The sequence below is a fragment of the Labeo rohita genome, chromosome 7 (genome assembly GCF_022985175.1).
Source record: "Labeo rohita strain BAU-BD-2019 chromosome 7, IGBB_LRoh.1.0, whole genome shotgun sequence".
Classification (NCBI taxonomy): domain Eukaryota; kingdom Metazoa; phylum Chordata; class Actinopteri; order Cypriniformes; family Cyprinidae; genus Labeo; species Labeo rohita.
In genome coordinates this window covers 25477007-25496436 of record NC_066875.1, presented here as the reverse complement: position 1 = coordinate 25496436, position 19430 = coordinate 25477007, and the positions used below count along the sequence as shown (strand labels likewise).

The 19430-nt window shown below is 38.3% G+C and overlaps 1 protein-coding gene across 1 annotated transcript; it reads right to left on the bottom strand.

The window, feature by feature from the left end:
* Positions 1-293: 293 nt before the first annotated feature.
* On the bottom strand, positions 294-19079 carry chrm4a (cholinergic receptor, muscarinic 4a). The gene is made up of 2 exons (XM_051114878.1): positions 18305-19079; positions 294-5073 (listed from the first exon to the last, which is right to left on the bottom strand). Exons 1-2 carry the CDS (start codon positions 18357-18359, stop codon positions 3590-3592), a joined length of 1539 nt encoding a protein of 512 aa, XP_050970835.1. The 5' UTR covers positions 18360-19079; the 3' UTR covers positions 294-3589.
* Between the last annotated feature and the right edge of the window lie 351 nt (positions 19080-19430).

Genomic DNA, 19430 nt, shown 5'->3' with positions numbered 1-19430 from the left:
CCAATACTTTTTCCTTTTGACTTGACTGTTACTAACAGATCCACGGGTGACAGAGGGTTAAACTGCACGAAGAGGAGTCCGTTCCCTCTTGTGCAAAGCTGTTTTATAAGCATTTAAGAAAGACAGTAAACTTTTGTTACTGAGCTTTGTGTGTTATATGTAGTTAACTAAAGGTAAATGAGTGATGACAGTTCATTATTAAAGACACTTGAGCCCTCCAAATTTCTCATTATGCAAACCCACATGTGTGTTCATGAATATGTATTGTAAATAAGCATTCTCGTCTCTTCATGGTCAGTGTGCTTAAGATCTTTATTAAGCTTTATGCAATAGAAAAAGAACCATACACTCTTACTGTATGTACACTGGCTTTTTAAGGGCAGTGGTAGATAAGTCAATAATTACAGTGTGTTCATTCCATCAGCTTCACTGGGGTAATAATCACTGACTTTGCCCTTCAGCTGGTATTTCTTTATTAATTCCTATGTACAGTTGACATCAAAAGTGTACATACACATTGTAGAATCAGCAAAATCCCAAAATAAGAGGGATCATACAAAATGCATGTTATTTTTTATTTAGTACTGACCTGAATAAGGTATTTCACATAAAAGATGTTTACATTTCGTCCACAAGAGAAAATTCTAGCTGAATCTATAAAAACGAGCCTGTTCAAAAGTTTACATACACTTAATTCTTAATACTGTGTTTTTACCTGAATGATCCACAGCTGATTTGTATTCTTTGTTTTTTTGCGATAGAAACACAATGCATTAAGAGTTGGGGGGTGAAAACTTTTGGAATTTGAAGATCAGGGTAAATTGAACTTTTTTTTGTCTTCTTGGAAACATCTAAGTATCTTCTGTAGTTTCTGAAGGGCAGTACTAAGTGAAAAAATATGATATGTAGGCAAAATAAGAAAAATTGACACATCTTTATTCTTTTCAAAAGTTTTCACCCCCCGGCTCTTAATGCATTATTTTTCCTTCTGAGGCATCAGTGAGTGATTAAACGTTCTGTAATAGTTGCATATGAGTCTTTCAGTCATCCTCAGTGTCAAAAGATGGATCTCCAAATCACAGTCATTGTTGTAAAGGGTTCAAAAACCCAAAAATGCTGAAAAACCAAAGAATCTGTGGGACCTGAAGGATTTTTCTGAAGAAAAGCGGGCAGTTGAACTGTTCAGGACGAACAACTATCAAGCAAACAACTATCACTTAATAACAACATCAACAAAAAACACAGGTGTGGATCATTCAGGTAACAACACAGTATTAAGAATCAAGCATATTTTCAATGGGGTCATTTTTATAAATTCAACTATTATTTTCTCTTGTGGACTATATGTAAATGTCTTTCATGTGAAATATCTTATTCAAGTCAGTACTAAATAAAAAACAACATGCATTTTGCATGATTCCTCTTAAATAGGTAAAATAATTAACATTTTGCAGATTCTGCAAGGTGTATGAAAACTTTTGACTTCAACTGTAATTTACATTTTATAAACATTTCAAGTGGCCAGAGGAAAGAGGGCCTCATTTTCCTGTATTGGTCATCTAATAGGTGCTAAGGTTTGACCTTTGTTATTTTCAGAATTGCAGAAGGACAATATTTAGTAACCGATCGGATTGCATGATTGAATTTCTTTAGTACAGTTACAAAAGGAGTTACAGTTACATAACTCTCTTAGAGATGATATTCCAATGTGAAGTCTTCAAACTTTGCATCACAGTTGGCAACACTTTTTATAAAAGCACAGCTTTGAATGACTAAGATTTGTAGTGAACAGCCTACTTCAGCATAGTCCATGAATCAGAAGAAGACCAAAGCAAGTTTGAAACATTCAGAAAAATGGAAATCTGGTTTTAAATTCTTTCTCAATGGCATAATAGACTCTTAGTCTTCACCGCTCATTAAAAAGAGATTTAGAGCTGGATACAGACACTATGAATGGAAATTTGATGTGTATGAGGTAGAAACATGAAACCAAACCCAAGACGTTGGAGGCAAGTCTCTGCATCTTAAAATGATGCTAATGAATGAATAATCTCTCTTCCAGACCAGGCCTAATAACAGACCAGTGCGGCACGACCTCTTTGGTTTAATGCTTTAAAGTCTGTAATTGCTGAAACTGGCAGCTTGTTAATATTATAACAACATGAGCCCTAAAACATCAACACACTTCTCCCTCTGTGCTAATTCTGACCACATGTTCTCAAACAAACTGCAGGAGATCATTCCTTCTAGTTTACATGCTGCGGTTTCATCAGTTACAAACTGTGGATTTAAATACAAACTAAGCAAAATTATATTGCACCATGAGAAAACAATGTTATGAAGTGGATATCTATTAAATCAACATTGTGTTTTACAGGGGGAAATAAAACCAATTTTCCATTTCTCAAATTTACGGACAGTCCTTTGTGCCCCGTTTTAAATGAAACGCTTGAAATTGAACATCTTATAAACAGGTTAAATAAATGTAATAGTCTTCTATTATTAATTTTCTTTTTTTCGAAGTATATCACAAATTATAAATGCTTTCAACAGTTTTGCATACAGACGACAATACATTTAATATTTAATCTGTAAAATCACATGAAGTTCACCAACTAAATACAAGAGGAACACAAACATCCAGACATTAAATGCAGGGAAGAAATAATACTTTCAAGAGCATATATTCATCATAACTAAACATATTTACACACCTCTGTAAGATCAAACCCTTACAGTGACATTTCTCAGCTCAGTATAGAGTGTCTCATCCCGTTTCAAGTCTATAATGCCTATCCCAATCCATTGAGGAGATCCTTTTGAATTTTGACCTATTCCAGAACCTCAAGAGGATCACGCTAAGAGGATAATGATGACTAACTTCTTCCAGGCTAAACCACATGCCCTGAATTTGTCGCGCTGAATGTAATGGACTACACAGCTGTTGTGGTCAGCAAGCAGCTCCAGTCTATGACTATCGTCATTTGGAAAGTGGAAGGTGCAGGTATAGGAAACTGAATCTCACTCGGGAGAACCGTGTCCAACAAGAAGCTTTTCCATATGTTATCAGTTCTGGCTGTCAGACGAATCTGCATCCTCTCACAGAAGTCTGGGTCAGAAACAGTGTTAATACTAACCAAAAGGACTTGGTTGATATAATTTGTGCTGTTCTGGGAATATAAATGAATCAATAACATCCTAGAATTCACCAAGTCTGGTTTATGTTTGCTGCGGTTCTCTCTCTTCACTTTTGGGAATAATGAGCCATCAAAGGCTTGATCTTCACATTACTGTAGTGCAAAATTCCAGTGGTCTTAGCAGTGCAGCAATGATCAGATTACTCATGACCTCAGCTTGATTTCTTCAGTGATTCAGTTTCTTGTCCATCGCTCCATCATCTTCTTGTAAACACTGATTCCTTAACACATAAACTTTGGGTTATGACACACTATTTCAGCATTATGTGACTATGAAGCCTCACAATGTACTGCACAGTGCCTTCCAAAGTTTCAAAGGTATCAGGGCCAGAAGAGCCTTTGCACCCTCCATTTCATATCCTTCATCTCTGCTGGCTGCTTCTTCACTTAGCTCATCTGGTGCCGATGTTCTTATACTGGCACATGAGCAGGTTTTTGAAGGTCTTTTTGAAGGTGGCGTTACAGAGTGCATAGCAAGCGGGGTTGATGGTGCTGTTGACGTAGCAGAGCCAGTATCCAATGGCCCAGACTGTGTCTGGAACGCAGGACTGGCAGAACGTGCTGATTAAAACCATCACGTTGTACGGCGTCCATGTGATAATGAAGGCCAGCAGGATGGCGAAGATTGTTTTTGTCACTTTCTTCTCTCGTGCCGCCATCTGCCTTTTCCGCTTCACCTGGCTGCGGGCGATGCTGGCAAACTTGCGCGCCACCGTGCGGGGACGGTTCACGGGGATGGAACGCCTCTCGCCGGTACTGTTTGGTGGGACGATCTCAATGGCTGTGATGCACTCGTCTCCTGCTTGTTTGGTGACTATCTTGATCTTGGACCATTTGGATTGAGGGTTGACTTTAGGTGCGGCTGTCGGTGCCGGTGTCAGGCCGGCTTCTGAAGTCGCCTCGCTGTTCGCTCGTTCTTTAGGCTCTTTAGGTGCTATGCTGGCCGTGCTGGAGTCGTTCGAGCTTTCCTTCTCCTCCGGTTGCACGGAGTCAGCTTTAGCGGACACCACAGACTCATCTAGTTTGCCGTTCTTCATAGTGTCCACCGTAGAACAGGTATCCAGGCTGGGCTTAGGAGGAGACTGGTTGTTGTTGTTCTGCTTTAAGATGTGACTCTTGAGCAGCCCACTGGACTTCTGCCCTTTCTTCTCCTTTTTAACCTCAGGCTTTTGTTTGGACACACGGCTGCGGCTGGCCAGAGAGATGTGCACGTAAAGCACCGTCATGATGACCACCGGTAGGTAGAACGCAGCGATGGCCGTGCCGAACGTGACCGCGGGGTTGGAGAGGAACTGGATGTAACATTCACCAGGTGCTACGGTCCGTGCTCCGACGATGAACTGCCAGAACAGGATAGCGGGAGCCCACAGGATGAAAGAGAGGATCCAGGCGGAGGCAATCATGAGGCCGGCCATCTTGGTGGTTCTGCGTGTGGGATAACTCAGAGGTTTGGTCACACAGAAGTATCGGTCGAAGCTGATGATTAACAGGTTCATGACGGAAGCGTTGCTGACCACGTAATCCAGCGCGAGCCACAGGTCACACACAACAGGGCCGAGCGGCCAGTAGCCCTTGATGATGTAGACGGTGTAAAGGTTCATGGAGAACACACCGATGATCAGATCTGCACAGGCCAGGCTGAAAAGGAAGTAGTTGTTGACCGTCTGTAGGTGTCGATTGACCTTGATCGAGAGCATGACGAGGATGTTGCCCACGACGGTGACAAAACTGAGGGATCCTGTAACCAGTGCGATGAAGACCATCTCCACCGTTTTGTACGGGCTGTCGCCATCCACCTCAGACGCTGCACATGAGCCATTGGTGCTGCCGCTGTCGCAACTGAAGTTGGCGTCATTGGATACGTTGCTCAATGAGCCTGAAATACACACACAACACACAATGTTATGGATGACAAACATTTCAGAAGGTGTGGATATCATAGATTGATAAACAGATAAGCAGTGTTTGCATATGGAGGAACAGCATGACATTCATTATGATGCATATTACTGCGGAGCTTTCATTTGCATCCTGACATATAAATATGCTGTTTATATTAGAAGGAAGAGACCCAGTTCTCCATGACTTCTGTAATCGTGCCCATATGGAAAGAAATAAATCAGTGAGGGAAATCCTTTGGGACACCATTGTACATTTGTTCGGTAGAATGTGACCCAGCTGGCAAGAAGTCATTCAACAGCTCTGAAATCACTTAGAGCTGTTACAGTTATCATGAAACATACAGCCCTATACATCTTGGTCTAATTTACTTTTTTTTCTTGCAGATTTTCAGGATTGTGTAGCCTGTAGTCAAACATTAATTCAAGCATTTCCTCTTTTTCTTGAACAGTATCTGGTGTAATGTTGTAATTGTGTTCTGTTGAATTTCAGGTGAAACTCTTTAAATAATCTCTACAGAATACTGAAATGCTTCGATTAATATAAAACTATGAATTTCTTAATCTACTGAACCACTGGCACTAACATCTGAACAAAGAATGGCCATCACAGTCAAAAACAAAGTACTGTTACACATGCTATTTCTTTTTTTTTATGTTAATGTATGCAAAATAGAGTTTTGCATAAGAGTTGCAAATTCAATTTATTTAAATTAGTTAATGAAATAATAAACAACAACAATAATAATAAATGTATGATATGTTTGCTGCATTTATCTTGCTTAATGTTAATTTCTACATATAAATTAATATATAATGTATAAATTAACATTCATCTATTATGAACAAACATTATTTAATAATGAATAATGGTATATTTATAAAATTACACTAACCTACACTGTTGTTCAATAGTTTGGGATTAGTAAGATTTTTAATGTTTTTTTACGTAAGTCTTTTCTGCTCATCAAGTCTGTGTTTATTTGATTAAAAATACAGAAAAAAACAGTAATATTGTAAAATGTTTTTGCAATTTTAAAAAGTGGTTTTCTATTTTAATATACTTTAAAATGTTTTCCTGTGATGCAAAGCTGAATTTTCAGCATCATTACTCCAGTCTTCAGTGTCACATGATCCTTCAGAAATCATTCTAATATGCTGATTTATTATCAAATGTTATTATCAATGAAAACAGTTAATGCTTCTTAACATTTTTTTTTTGGAGCCTGGGATACTTTTTTCTGGATTCTTTGATAAATAAAACATTACAAAGAACAGCATTTATTAAAAATAAAAATCTTTTGTAACAATATACAATATCGTTCAAAGTTTGGTGTTTGGCTTGGTGTTCTTTGAAAGAAATTATTACTTTTATTCAGCAAGGATGTGTTAAATTGATCAAAATTGATAGTAAAGACTTATCTTGTTAGAAAAGATTTCTATTTTGAATAAATGTTGTTGTTTTCAACTTTTTATTCATCAAAGAATCCTGAAAAAAGTATCACAGGTTCCAAACAATAATTAAATAAATAAATAAATAAATCAAGCCGCACAACTGTTTCCAACATTGATAATAAATTAGCATATTAGAATTTCTGAAGGATTGTGTGACACTTAAGACTGGAGTGATGATGCTGAAAATTCAGCTTTGTACCACAGAAATAAATTATATTTTATAGTACATTAAAATAGAAACTCTTATTTTAAATTGCAAAAGTATTTCATAAGATTACTTTTTTCTGTATTTTCGGTCAGATAAATGGAACTTTGATGAGCATAACAGACTTAACATTAAAAATCTTACTGCTCCCAATCTTTTGAATGGCAGTGTAGATTCATACATGTTGTGAAAACTGTTGTTCATTGTTAATTCATGACACCAAATGCACTAATTGAGGCTTATTCTAAAGCTTTACCAAATAACTACCGATCTACACATTTGTGTTGAAATCTGACAGTGTGAGAGCATTCGGGCATCGGGTGAGCAGTCTCAGGTGAAGAGAAGATTAATTAAATCCTCATGATTAATAACATGCTCATGTTTTATTCAGATACACAAGCTTGACTCCTAACGACATTATCCAATCAAAGAACGCAAAGCTGCCCTGTCGTTAAATTCAGCTGACCCCCTGGGCATCCTAATGATCTGAGCTGCTCAGGAACAATTAAAGACAATTATTTGACATGGAACTCTGAGAACCTCAGTGCTGAGAAAAAAAAAACCTCAAGCCATGAAACCAGACTTCATTTACTACAGTACATGCACAATTTGCATAAAATGAATATTTAGATTGCTTCCTTTATCACAGATATTCAAGTAAAGATCTTGTTTTATGAAATATTAAGGGTTTTGGCATGCCATTTGTGAATGTGGGCTGCATTTCTAGAGGTTTCGTCATGATGCATGCTGCATGCTAAACTATACGAGAGACAGTGCAGACCATATAAAGAGGCAAGTAAAAAAAATATACATAATTAATTTGAATGCATAAATGTGAGAAGGTTTTGGTTTCAGATCATCTATTATCTATCACCTTCACGTATACTTCTGAGAAGCTGTTGCCATACTGAAATTATTAATCCAACATGCTCAGGTCAGACACTAAATGCACAAAATACACTAAAGCAGGTGCACCAGAATAAACGCAAATATATTTTAAATGTTTTAGAGACTCTCTTTACTACTGCCCGTTTTAATGTCTAGAGGAGTTGACTCTGTCATATCTTTTGAAGGTTGCCATCTTCTGGATAACCAGGGAAACTACAACCCATCACTATGAATAAACATATTTAAAGACTTGTAAAGACTGCTTTCCTAAATTATTCAGTAGTTTAAAATACTCTCGATGAGTAAAGACATACATCTTTTTATTACTATTCGATCTGAAATCAGTTTCCCACCAGAGGAAGGACCCCGACCCAGCCCCTCTCTTTATCTTTATTCTCTCTAAAAACCACCTGACTGATCATCAGCAGGCATCAAAGCGCTGCCACACTCCGGACGGCCAGACGCCACATATCCTATTCCTTTTGAAACCTTCTGACAAACAGACGCACATTCTCTCCTCCTCTCTCACGCCAAAACAAATCAGACTTCTTAAAGACTGTGCCTATTGATACTTCAGAGATTAGAAAGTTGATATAGTTTGGGTCTCGTTCTGAATTTCCCCCTCGGGTGCAGGTGATTCAGTACAGGGAGAGGATTCTTTACCCCTTATCAAATATGAATCAGCAATTACTCAACTGTGGATTCGAGCAGAGCGGAAAGATAAGTGCCAAGCCTCATTAAATATGAATCAAGAATATTCATCTGATATCACCGTGGGAGAAAGCTCTCCAGGACTGTTTTATTTAGCTTTCTTGTACAATTTGACTCTGTACACAAATCCCAACCCCTAAAACCCCAAACTACTCCAGTCAAGCAGAACAGGTGAAGATTGACTATGTGTGTCATGCTGCTATAGACCCAGGGTTAGTATGTTATTGTTAACTGCTTTTATTCATATTTTATTTGAATTTGAATTTTAGTATTTTAAAGCAGCCAAAGTTAAAGGATTAGTTCACTTCCAGAACAAAAATTTACAGATAATTTACTCACACCCTTGTCATCCGAGATGTTCATGTCAGAGGCAGAGCTAGACAAGACAAACATTTGAAATGAAATGAAAATAACCGATTGTTTCGCTAGGTAAGACCCTTCTTCCTTGGCTGGGATTGTTTAGATCCCTTTCAAGCTGCATTTAAACTGCATTTTGGAAGTTCAAACTCACGGGCACCATAGAAGTCCACTGTATGGAGAGAAAGTCTGAAATGTTTTCCTCAGAAAACATGATTTCTTTACGACTGAAGAAAGAAAGACATGAAAATCTTGAATGACAAGTGGGTGAGTAAATTATCTGTAAATTTTTGTTCCAAAAGTGAACTAATCATTTAATGCACTGATTGGGTGATATTGCTATCTATTGGCATTTTCTTGTGTAATGCAGATACACTACAAAGGTTTCAAATTTTATAATATGCCATGTATTTTAAAAAAATAATAATTAAATTTGATTGTAGCCTGGTAAAGGTACAGTATGTAATTTTCGCTAAAAGAGGGCGCATATTCAAAACAAAAAGTGCGTAGTTTGATGATGGGAGTTTTGTCTTCATCCACACAGCCGATTCAGTCGACAGGACTCAATGAGAAGTTAAGTTCATGGATGAGGTAATGTATTAAAGTTTTAATAACATCACTGTAGTATGAAGCAAGGTGGGGCTGAAAGCTGTGGAAGAGAATGAGGCTGCTGGAGCGACTGATAATGACAGACGAGCGCAACACACGGCTTGAAAGCAACGGAGCTTTTATTATGCAACAGTCGACTGCTTCCGTCGTGCGTATGTGGGATAAAGCAGCTCTGTTTTATCATATTACATACATTTGAGAGTGTTGGAAGTTCTGTTGTAATACTATTTTGTGTGTTCGTCACCTGTCTAATAAAATGCATAACATATTAAACCATGTTTTCTACAAAATAAAATCGAGGATATCGAGGGTATATGACATCACTGGCAGGCAACACAATGACTATAGGATGGGACACTAGTTTAAATAGCTTATTTATCTGGATTTAAACATTCTTGGAAACATTTTGGGATGATGTGAGTATACAAGTCTACAAACACTTCTAGTTGTTTTTGGATATATTAACAAAAAAGGACCATGCATATTGTGCTTTTAACTGCAAATATAGTGTTTTCAGGAGGCGTCATCAAACGGCCATTGGGGGCACTGAATGTAAACAATGCCACTTAACGAACTAAATTCGCGTATTTTGCTCATTATTGCTGCTGAAAATGGTCAGTTATTGTCATGTTTTGGGCTGTATTAATTGGTCAGACCGGGAAAAACATTTGGAGTACTACAGCTTGCCAAAACTTATAACAAATCAAGGAGAAGAGTGCAAAAAACTGTCTGAGAAGAAAAAAAAAAAAGCTGTGGTTGTCCAAATTGAACCAGGATTTCCAAGGCAATTCATGTTTATTCTTATCATTTACAGTCAGGTGGGTGAAATATTAGACTAATATCTTAATTAATACTGTTTGTACGTATCTTTACCACCTATTAACTTTAGTTTGTCAAAATACTCAGCCCATTCCTGGTAACCAAGTCCTTCTCAATATGATTTAATAGCTTCCACATGTTTTTCTGTGGTTTAGACAGCATAAATTAGCAGAACAATGTATTCAGTAGTACATTAATAGTGCAATCCATGCTGTTATTTACATATGAGTATTGCCAATATGGCTGTGTATCCGAGTAACTGATCGACCGTGATTTAAGTGCAAACCCTATATTTCTGTTCACAGAATGTGTTAATATAGTTTTCATTGTAATTTTGTTGATGATAATACTGATTAAAAACCTTAATATGTGCTACTGTCAGTACTGTAAGTGTGCAGACTGAAGCCATTTCTCAACAGCAAGATACAATGTGTCAAGAAAAAAAGCTGTAACATGCTCTGTTGCACACATCACACACATGCACTGCAGAACCAAAGTCCTGCACGTATGGCTAGTTGAAAAGCTCTACCACCTCACCGTAAGATCAGCTTTGGTTGAAAACTTGACTTTTCTTCCTGGCTTCCTCTGATCTGGCATTTTGTCATTAAAAATCTCACAGTTGAAATCAGAATTCCTAAACAGAATAATACCAGGAGAAAGCCTTGCATTCAAAAATAAAATCTGTTTACACAAACAGTCTGAGACACAGTCATCCTCAAAGCGAATGTATAATGAGACTTTCAATGTCAGGACAAATCACTCTCTCTGATGGCTGCATTTTCTTGGTGTATGCTTTACATGCAATAATATTAATTTTTTTTCTGTATAATTTTTTTTCCCCACCCATGAAGACCTTTAAAAACACTGTCCCCTCAATGCTGAAGGGGCTGCAAGGAAACGTCACCTGAAAGAGCCGGCGTTGTTTATGTTTGTTTGTTTTGTTTGAGGGTTTTCCCCTCTTCTGAAGGTTAATATTCAGAGAGTCAAAGCTCTTTGAGGATGGAGTGACATTTGTGTGCTGAGAGGGTGGCTGAGCTTTGAACCAGCACAATACAGCACTGACTCTCATGTCAGGAGATAAAAACAGTCTGGAGCATTTCGACATGCTGACAAACATCTCAACGATGCCTGCACTAAACATTCAATTCTTGCCGTTACCGGTGGATTTTGAACAGATTGTTGCAGTTGCAGTGCCGGCAGCTTTATTGAAATTGATGGCAAGCAAAGCCGCCACCCTCCTCCTCCAAACCACAGCTGATTCTATCTGGGCCATTTTTTTGCAGTTTGCATCCGATGGGCGGAACTGAATATCCATAACGGAGACAGGCAGTCGATCTCAAATTAACCGATGATTCCCGTATCTCACTGCATGATGAATACGTGATGCTGACAGTGTACGCTACTGAAACCAGACACTCAAATGTACATACACTTACAGTCCAAGAATAAAATATTGCACGACGGGCTGTGAAAGAATATTCATGGATTCGATCTGGGATTTTTTTGTATCTGTTCTGCTCCTAGAAAGGCTCAACAATAAACATACACTAAATTACAGCAACCTCTCATAGTTTAACATGATTTAGTACCATAAATGTGTAATGTAGCCTCAAAATGGCTAAAGAATTATTACATGCACAATTAAGCAAGTGTGAGCGGCATGTCTTTTTTTGTGATGGGATCTCGTTCGGAAGTTCTCCCACAGCTGTGGCTGTGGAGTTGGCAGGATGCAGATGCAGAGAGGGTGATCAGTGCTCAGCCTGCAGCAGTGAGATATGAGGGGTCTGATCTCAGCTGGCTCTCAGCACCGCGGCAGCTCCGTGGCTGATCACAGCCCCATGCCAACGCCGTGCAGATGTATTCCTCTGCCCCATTCTGTGTTCCTCAGCTCAATGTCCTAAGCGAGTTGATATGGGACCTGCTTGACAGAGCTTTGAAAAACAATACCCGTCTAACCGGTCTACAGTTACCAAGAGGAGGGTAATCTGTGTCTACAGAATGACCCCTGAGAGGTCATTGCGAAAGCAGTGATATGTCACTGATGTGTTAAGATGTTATTAATAGTGCTCATTTCTAACTGAACATCATTAGGCTGAAAAAGAGCTCCATGGCTTATATAATCATAATAATTCATCTACTTTTACCTCTTCTCATCTCTCTCTCTGGACATATTCTGCACATTAACGCCTTATTGATGACCCTTATCTCTCCCTCTCTCTCAAACACATTTGCTCTTTTTGACTTCAAATATATGTGGTTAGTCTCACAAAAATTCTTAAACACAAACCAAACATCCTTCTAAATAAGTTTAAAATTGCATAATTACATGCCAGGGGTGCACGTAAGGAATACGTAGGTGCGCATGTGTGACCAAAATAAAAGTTTAGCCTACTCATTAGGGTATATGTTGAAAACAGGTCTCGTTGCTTCCGCTTATTGAAGAACGTGTTAATAGCCATGCTGAATAATGGCCATATCTAGGTAATCAAGGTAATCATTTAAACTAGCTAGCTGTTTTTTATTTTTAATGTTTTATTCTATTTTTACATCTAAATGTTAGTGAAAAGAATAAAAAAACTTAGATATCAATCCACATATGTGACCCTGGACCACGAAACCAGTCTTAAGTACCACAGGTATATTTGTAGCAATAGCCAAAAATACATTGTATGGCTAAAAATTATCGATTTTTCTTTAATGCCAAAAATTATTAGGATATTAAGTAAAGATCATGTCCTATTAAGATATTTTGTAAATTTCCTTCTGTAAATACATCAAAATTTAATTTTTGATTAGTAATATGCATTGCTAAGAACTTCATTTGGACAACTTTAAAGGCGATTTTCTTCTGATTTTTTTATTATTTTATTTTTTTTGCACCCTCAGATTACAGATTTTCAAACAGGTGTATCATAACAAACCATGGAAAGCTTATTTATATAGCTTTCAGATGATGTTTAAGTCTCAGTTTGAAAAACATTGACACTTATGACTGGTTTTGTGGTCCCAGGTCACATATGTGACCCTGGACCATAAAACCAGTCTTAAGTCGCTGGGGTATATTTGTAGCAATAGCCAAAAATACATTGCATGGGTCAAAATTACTGATTTTTGTTTTATGCCAAAAATCATTAGGATATTAAGTGAAGATCGTGTTCCATGAAGATATTTTGTAAATTTCCTACTGTAAATATATAAAAACTTGATTTTTGATTAATAATATGCATTATTAAGAACTGTATTTGGACAACTTTCAAGGTGATTTTCTCAGTATTTTGATATTTTGGCACCCTCAGATTCTAGATATTCAAATAGTTATATATCGACCAAATATTGTCCTATCCTAACAAACCATATATCAGTGGAAAGATTATTTATTCAGCTTTCAGATGATGTATGAATCTCATTTGGAAAAATTGACCCTTATGACTGGTTTTGTCGTCCAGGGTCACATATGTGATTGACATTGGTTATGATCATCTTTGGTATCTACTTTGAAGGCATCTTAAGTAAAACAGCTTCATATTAAATGAAGCATATGCACAACGCATTAAACGGAAGTGACGAGACCTGTTTACCAGAATAGGGAAGTCCATTGTGTATAATTCTGTTTGCGTACCTACATGGTTGAAATCTGTTAATACACAATCACCATTTTAGATCGACTAACTGTAATAATGTATGAGATTGCCAATCAAAATAGAGTGCCAGATTTAGAGTGAAACGCAAAACATTCGCTGATGTGCTTCACTCAACAGCGCTAAAACCGGCAGCACATTTGCGGCAACCCATCAAAATACAAAATACCGTCAAAACTTGCTGATTTAAATTCATATAAAAATAAAAAGTAAAAAAGTGAGTAAAAAAGTAAATATCAGCATTGTGTTTTTTAAGTGTATTATAATGAAATTGTATTTTTTATAGTAGTAGTATAATAGTATTACCATACTTTTATTATACCATACTATTACTTTACTTTTTAACGTCATACTATATGCTGTGTGAGCACCAAACTAAATCTTTAGGTGCTCTCATGAGAACCAGACCGAAAAACATATGTGTGCCCCTGAATATAATATTAATTATATATTACTGCTCTCTTTTAAAACACATTATTATTAAGACACATACGGAGAGAGAAAGAGTGTGGTGAAAGGACAGAACAAAACAACCAGAGCCACCAGGTGTTGTCACACGTAGCGATGTTTGTGTCAGTACCTTCAAAAAGCCTGTTATTGTTCATTGGAGACTCTACCTTCTTTCTGCACTTTGGCTGTTTGGCTGCGTGTACAGTGAGGCAGTGACATCTTGTCAGAAATACAGTGAAAGACGTTTCCAGAGTCTCCTAAGCGAGTCGCAAACTGAGACTTTTATATAAGCTGTCATTCTCTCCACTGTGTGTCTCCTGTGCTAAGCACTGGGATGCAGAAGACAGCAGCTGTTGCTCAAACACTTTCCTGCTTCACACACACACACACTGGCACACTCTCACATGTTCATAATGGCTAAACACTTCTTCTTTTAAATTTAATTGAATGAGTATAAACAGGAAGGGAGTCAACTCAGCTGCAGAGGATTCGACTATGGATGTAGTCACACACGCTTGTCTGCACAAACAAATGCATGCACACCAACAAACACACGGATGCTGCTCATTTAGTAACTCTGCTGGGACTAAAAGCAGAAAGCCTCCAGTTACCAGCTGGCAGCTCGAAACATAAAGCCATCTGCTACCAAATATACTTTTCCCCACCAGTATAGCAAAAACCACACATAAATATCTGTTAATTAACATAAACATCTATAACAAGGTGTCAGCATACAAATAACAAACCGAAAGGTTCCATATTACTATCAAAAAAGTGTTAAATTAGTGTTTTTGTGTGGTGCAGCCAAGACATTTTTCCAATTTTTATTGGGACGAGCAACGGAAAGCGTCTTTGACAATCAAAAGTTAGAGTTTGTTAACAAGGCAACCAGGACACACAGACAAATACACAGACGGCACACAGGCCTCTGCAGATTCGGACAGACATCGCAGTGGGAGTGTGTGTGGGCTGCTTTGTGGTCTGTTCATCAGACTCCTCCTTTGATTCTGCTATGTGCTCGTTATAAGATCCCCCATACTGGCCACTGGCAAACTAATGACTCTCTCGTACGCTCTCCCACACACACAAACACACACAATTCTAATTCTCTGCTAATTCTCTGAATATCGGATCGAAATCAGGCACAATGCCCCGCTGTGCTACAGTTTTGCAGCGTTGATTAAGCTGATCAGCACACAGATGATCTAAACATCAAAACCATCAAGTGGCGTGGCATCCTTGCATCAGTCGCAGACTTGAGAACACATTTTAATGCAACTAGTGAAATATTCTAGAAGTTTCTGATTGGCAGATTGTCTAAAGGAGAGATGGCAATGTGGGTGATGGTTTCCTGGTAACTACGCCATCCTGAGCGGCATGAAAAGAACATTTGCAATTATTTACACACACCAGCCCACAATTCACACAGTTATCAGCATTATCCTCTCCAGTAGGTAAAAACAAAATCAGTGTCTGATAACCTCCAGTGGCATTAGGTTTTCATTCATTATTGATAAATGCAAAGTTCAGCATTGCTTTTCTCCCAAGGTGCTGGAAGATACACTAAACTCCATTGATATAAGTCAACTCCCATGAGAAATTAATGCACATGAATGAAAACTCTGGAGACCAGTGCCAATAATAATTACATAAATAACAATTACACTAAATCAACCCAATCTGAACTCTTGGCATGCCACAGACTCAGCTGATCCCCAAATCAACCTGGGGAAACAAAAGACTTCTCACACAATTAAGTGTGGAGATTTCATTCAATCAAAGTTGATGGTTGAAAGTTGATAGTGTCACTGTGCACATTTTCCTAATCTGAATTCTTTGTATGCACCCCCAAAGCAATTAGGAGCATTTTAACAGTAGAGGGCACCATTTGGGATCAGAATCAGTTTTAATGTCCCATGAGAGGCTGTACATGATGTTGTAACTATCTACTGCTGCACAGTAATGATATACTGGACTGACAACTAAAATGGGCTACGCCTGATGAAATATTTAGTCTAAAGGTGTCACAGGTGATGCAACTGTTGGTGACCAGTGACATGATGGTCAGGGCTTTGTTTAGAGCTACAAGCCAATCCTGCTACTTCAGCTGCTGTAGCTGTGTTCTTTCTCCCCATTGAGATCCCACAGAGAACTGGCTGTGTCTCCAGGCATTTCATTCTTTTCTCAGAGTGTTTGTGTGTGAGCGTAACAGGGTGAAACAGCAGCATAGCGACACACTTTCTTCTGTGAAACTGGGTTAACACCCAGCCAGAGACAAAGAGAGCAAGAGTGAGGGAGAGGAAGAGTGAGAAAACCCAACATAGAGAGAGAGAGACATCAGACTTTGACTCTGGGGGATTCTTTTAGTACTTTACCAGTTCACTCAGTAAGAATCATGGTCAAAGAATCAAAGAGTTGTCGTCATGCGCAGCAGTGAGATGTGATTGAGTCGGTCAGAGATAACGGAACTGAGAGATTTGTATTCTTTTAAAACGCTCTCAGAGTGAACTGTGACTGACGCGCAGTCTTTGAGTTTCTTTCTCCCATGCTCAGTGCCCCAAAATGTCTCTGTTTTCTGTTTTAATGTCAGTTTGGAGAGAGGAGTCTGAGGGAGAATGTGTGCCTGCTCTGTGGTGATATGAACTCGGCTTCTTATGAGCTTAAAAGACAAATTTCAGAACTGGATCCAATGCACAGAGTATTTAGATAAAATATAAATGTGCATTCTGTGCCGCATATGGGATTCTTTGATGCTTCATTGAAAGAGGGGCATTACTGATACTTGTCGCTGAGAACAGGGTTTACTTTTCCCCCTTTCTCATCTATTTAAAACCAGAGGAGAACAGGTGGAACAGACAGAAAGTCATTGCATGTTCAAATATACATTATATGTATACATCGATTGATTGGAAGAGAGAGAGAGAGAGAGAGAGAGAGAGAGAGACAGAGAGAGACAGAGAGAGACAGAGAGAGACAGGTATTTGAGAATATTTTTCACAATTTGATTGTGCATCAAGATTCACAGAGGAAAATGCAAAGTAGATATTGTGGTGGGTGTATAACATTGGGCTTTGTTACTACTCTGTATTAATCATAAAGCACAAGCTGCAGAAAGAGACCACAGAGGCTTGAGAATCAGGTCCTGACAGATCAGTTAGCAAAGTGGCAGAGACAGAGTGGAGAGAAACCAATGGTGAATTGGCCAGAAATTCCTTTCTGCCTAAAACCTAGACTAATCTACATGTAAACATAAACACTAATCTCACCTAAATGTCAATCAGCCCTTGTCAAATCCACCCTCACCCAATGCATCAGGACAACCAGCAAAAATCACCATAGAATCACACACACACAGAAGACTCACATAATCCATGTTTAAGTTGTTTGGTGTATATATACTCTTCTTTCTGCTAAAGCATTACAGTACACACATACACAAAAACATGTATGGCATTTTGACAGTTTTTTGTTTGGAGCAAATTAGAGGCAAAAACGTTTAAGTTTATAACCTTTGTTTTAATAACACACAAGTAAATTGTATTACCTGTATCTAGAATTAACAAAAGCATTACAGCATGAATGCAATCACAGCCCTGGCATGTTTTTTCAAACCACCCCACTTCAAAATATTCTTATATCATGTAATGTATCAAGTAAAATATTTCAAACTGAATTTTACTGATTTAATTACATGTATGCATTAGAACGCTGATTTTGGGCTGCATTTTTGTTGTTGTTGTTTTTGTTGCCATTTTGCTGGAGTATATATGTACCATTAAAACTTATTTCATATGCTTTTTCAGCTCAAACTGTCAAGATGTAAATGGATTTATACAATTATTAGCCTACGCAGACAATAAGAAGAACCCTGAACATATTTACCGTGGAAAACTTTACCGGACAATTGGAATTTTTGTTGGAATAACACCACTACAGTCACAAATGTGTTACTTTGGACATGGTCTCAGTATATGTACTCACGCAATGGACACATTCATCGTAAATTTCTGTTGAGATAAGAAACCCTTTCAAACTCTTTCGTGTCGTTTAAGCTTGACGCCTTCACTCGCAACTTACCGTTGAAGTTCCAGGGCGCGAGTCCCTCTGCTCCAGTGCTGTTAGTTACATTCATGTTGCATGATTTTAAAAATGCTCAGCCATCCAGAAGAAAAAAAGAAAAAGAATCCACCCTTCCTCCTTCACTCCGTCAAGTTTTTCCTTAAGATTATTAGAAGGGCTGTCCTCATGTTGCGCGGGAGCACTTTGTTTTTCACATCATGCGCTCTTGATGTGCGCGGCTCTCGCCAGCGGTGAGAAGCTCATTAAGTCTCTGACCATCGCGACTGGCTGTTCACTTAAACACACCTCGAGCGAATGGTTTTCTCTAGGTCGAGTCGGTTTACAGTCCGCCAGATGTGGCTCCCATCTGCGCGAGCGGCTCTGATCTCTTTCCAGGAGTTTAGCGCGCGGCTGAGGCAGCGGACTTTCAATGATGTCATCCACCTCCAGCCAATCACCTGAGAGTCCGCAGGTTCGACTGAATCAACCTATAGCTAGTACTGTCCTGTGAACCCAGCGCTCTAAACTCTAAACATCCATCCAGATAAATGCATTCACTACAATAACCGCTTTAGTCAGACTTCATTACACGATGTGACTAACCATAGGCGGAGGGCGAACCAACTACTGCGTAAAACCATGGTCTAAATTATGGCGGTATGTCAAAACAAAAGGTTAAGGGGCCTTAAAAGTATGGTTTGAGGTCAGCTAACGTTTCAGTAAAGACAAATGCAGATTAAAAGCTAGAAAGTGCGCCTTTAATCAACTAGCAGACGTTCTTGAACAGAATCACGTTCGCTTGAGGTAACGCAAGAGGATCGAGGGCATTCGAGAATAATTAGGATCACACTGGCAAACCACAAATAGACCTAAATATTAAGACTACAGATAGCCTACATTACACTTACACTTACAAGCAAGTAAGATAGCAGTAATTTGGAAAAGACTATTTGTGTTGCTCCTTAACAGATTGCGCCCTAAAAATACCCAAATGAATTTCCTTTAAAACGCCGAACCAACGACAGTTATTGCATAATTCGCTGACTGGGTAAAACTGTCTAATCTAGGGGTTGTTTTTTTCCACTCTATAACTTAAGAAATAACCGAGAAATAAATTCTTACTGTTTAAATAAAACCAAGTAGT

Excerpts from the sequence above, each read along its gene's own strand:
- chrm4a (XM_051114878.1), bottom strand. The coding sequence starts at position 18,359 with ATGAATGTAACTAACAGCACTGGAGCAGAGGGACTCGCGCCCTGGAAC. Across the intron at positions 5,074-18,304 it reads CGCGCCCTGGAACTTCAACG|GCTCATTGAGCAACGTATCC; the intron begins GTAAGTTGCGAG and ends TGTGTATTTCAG.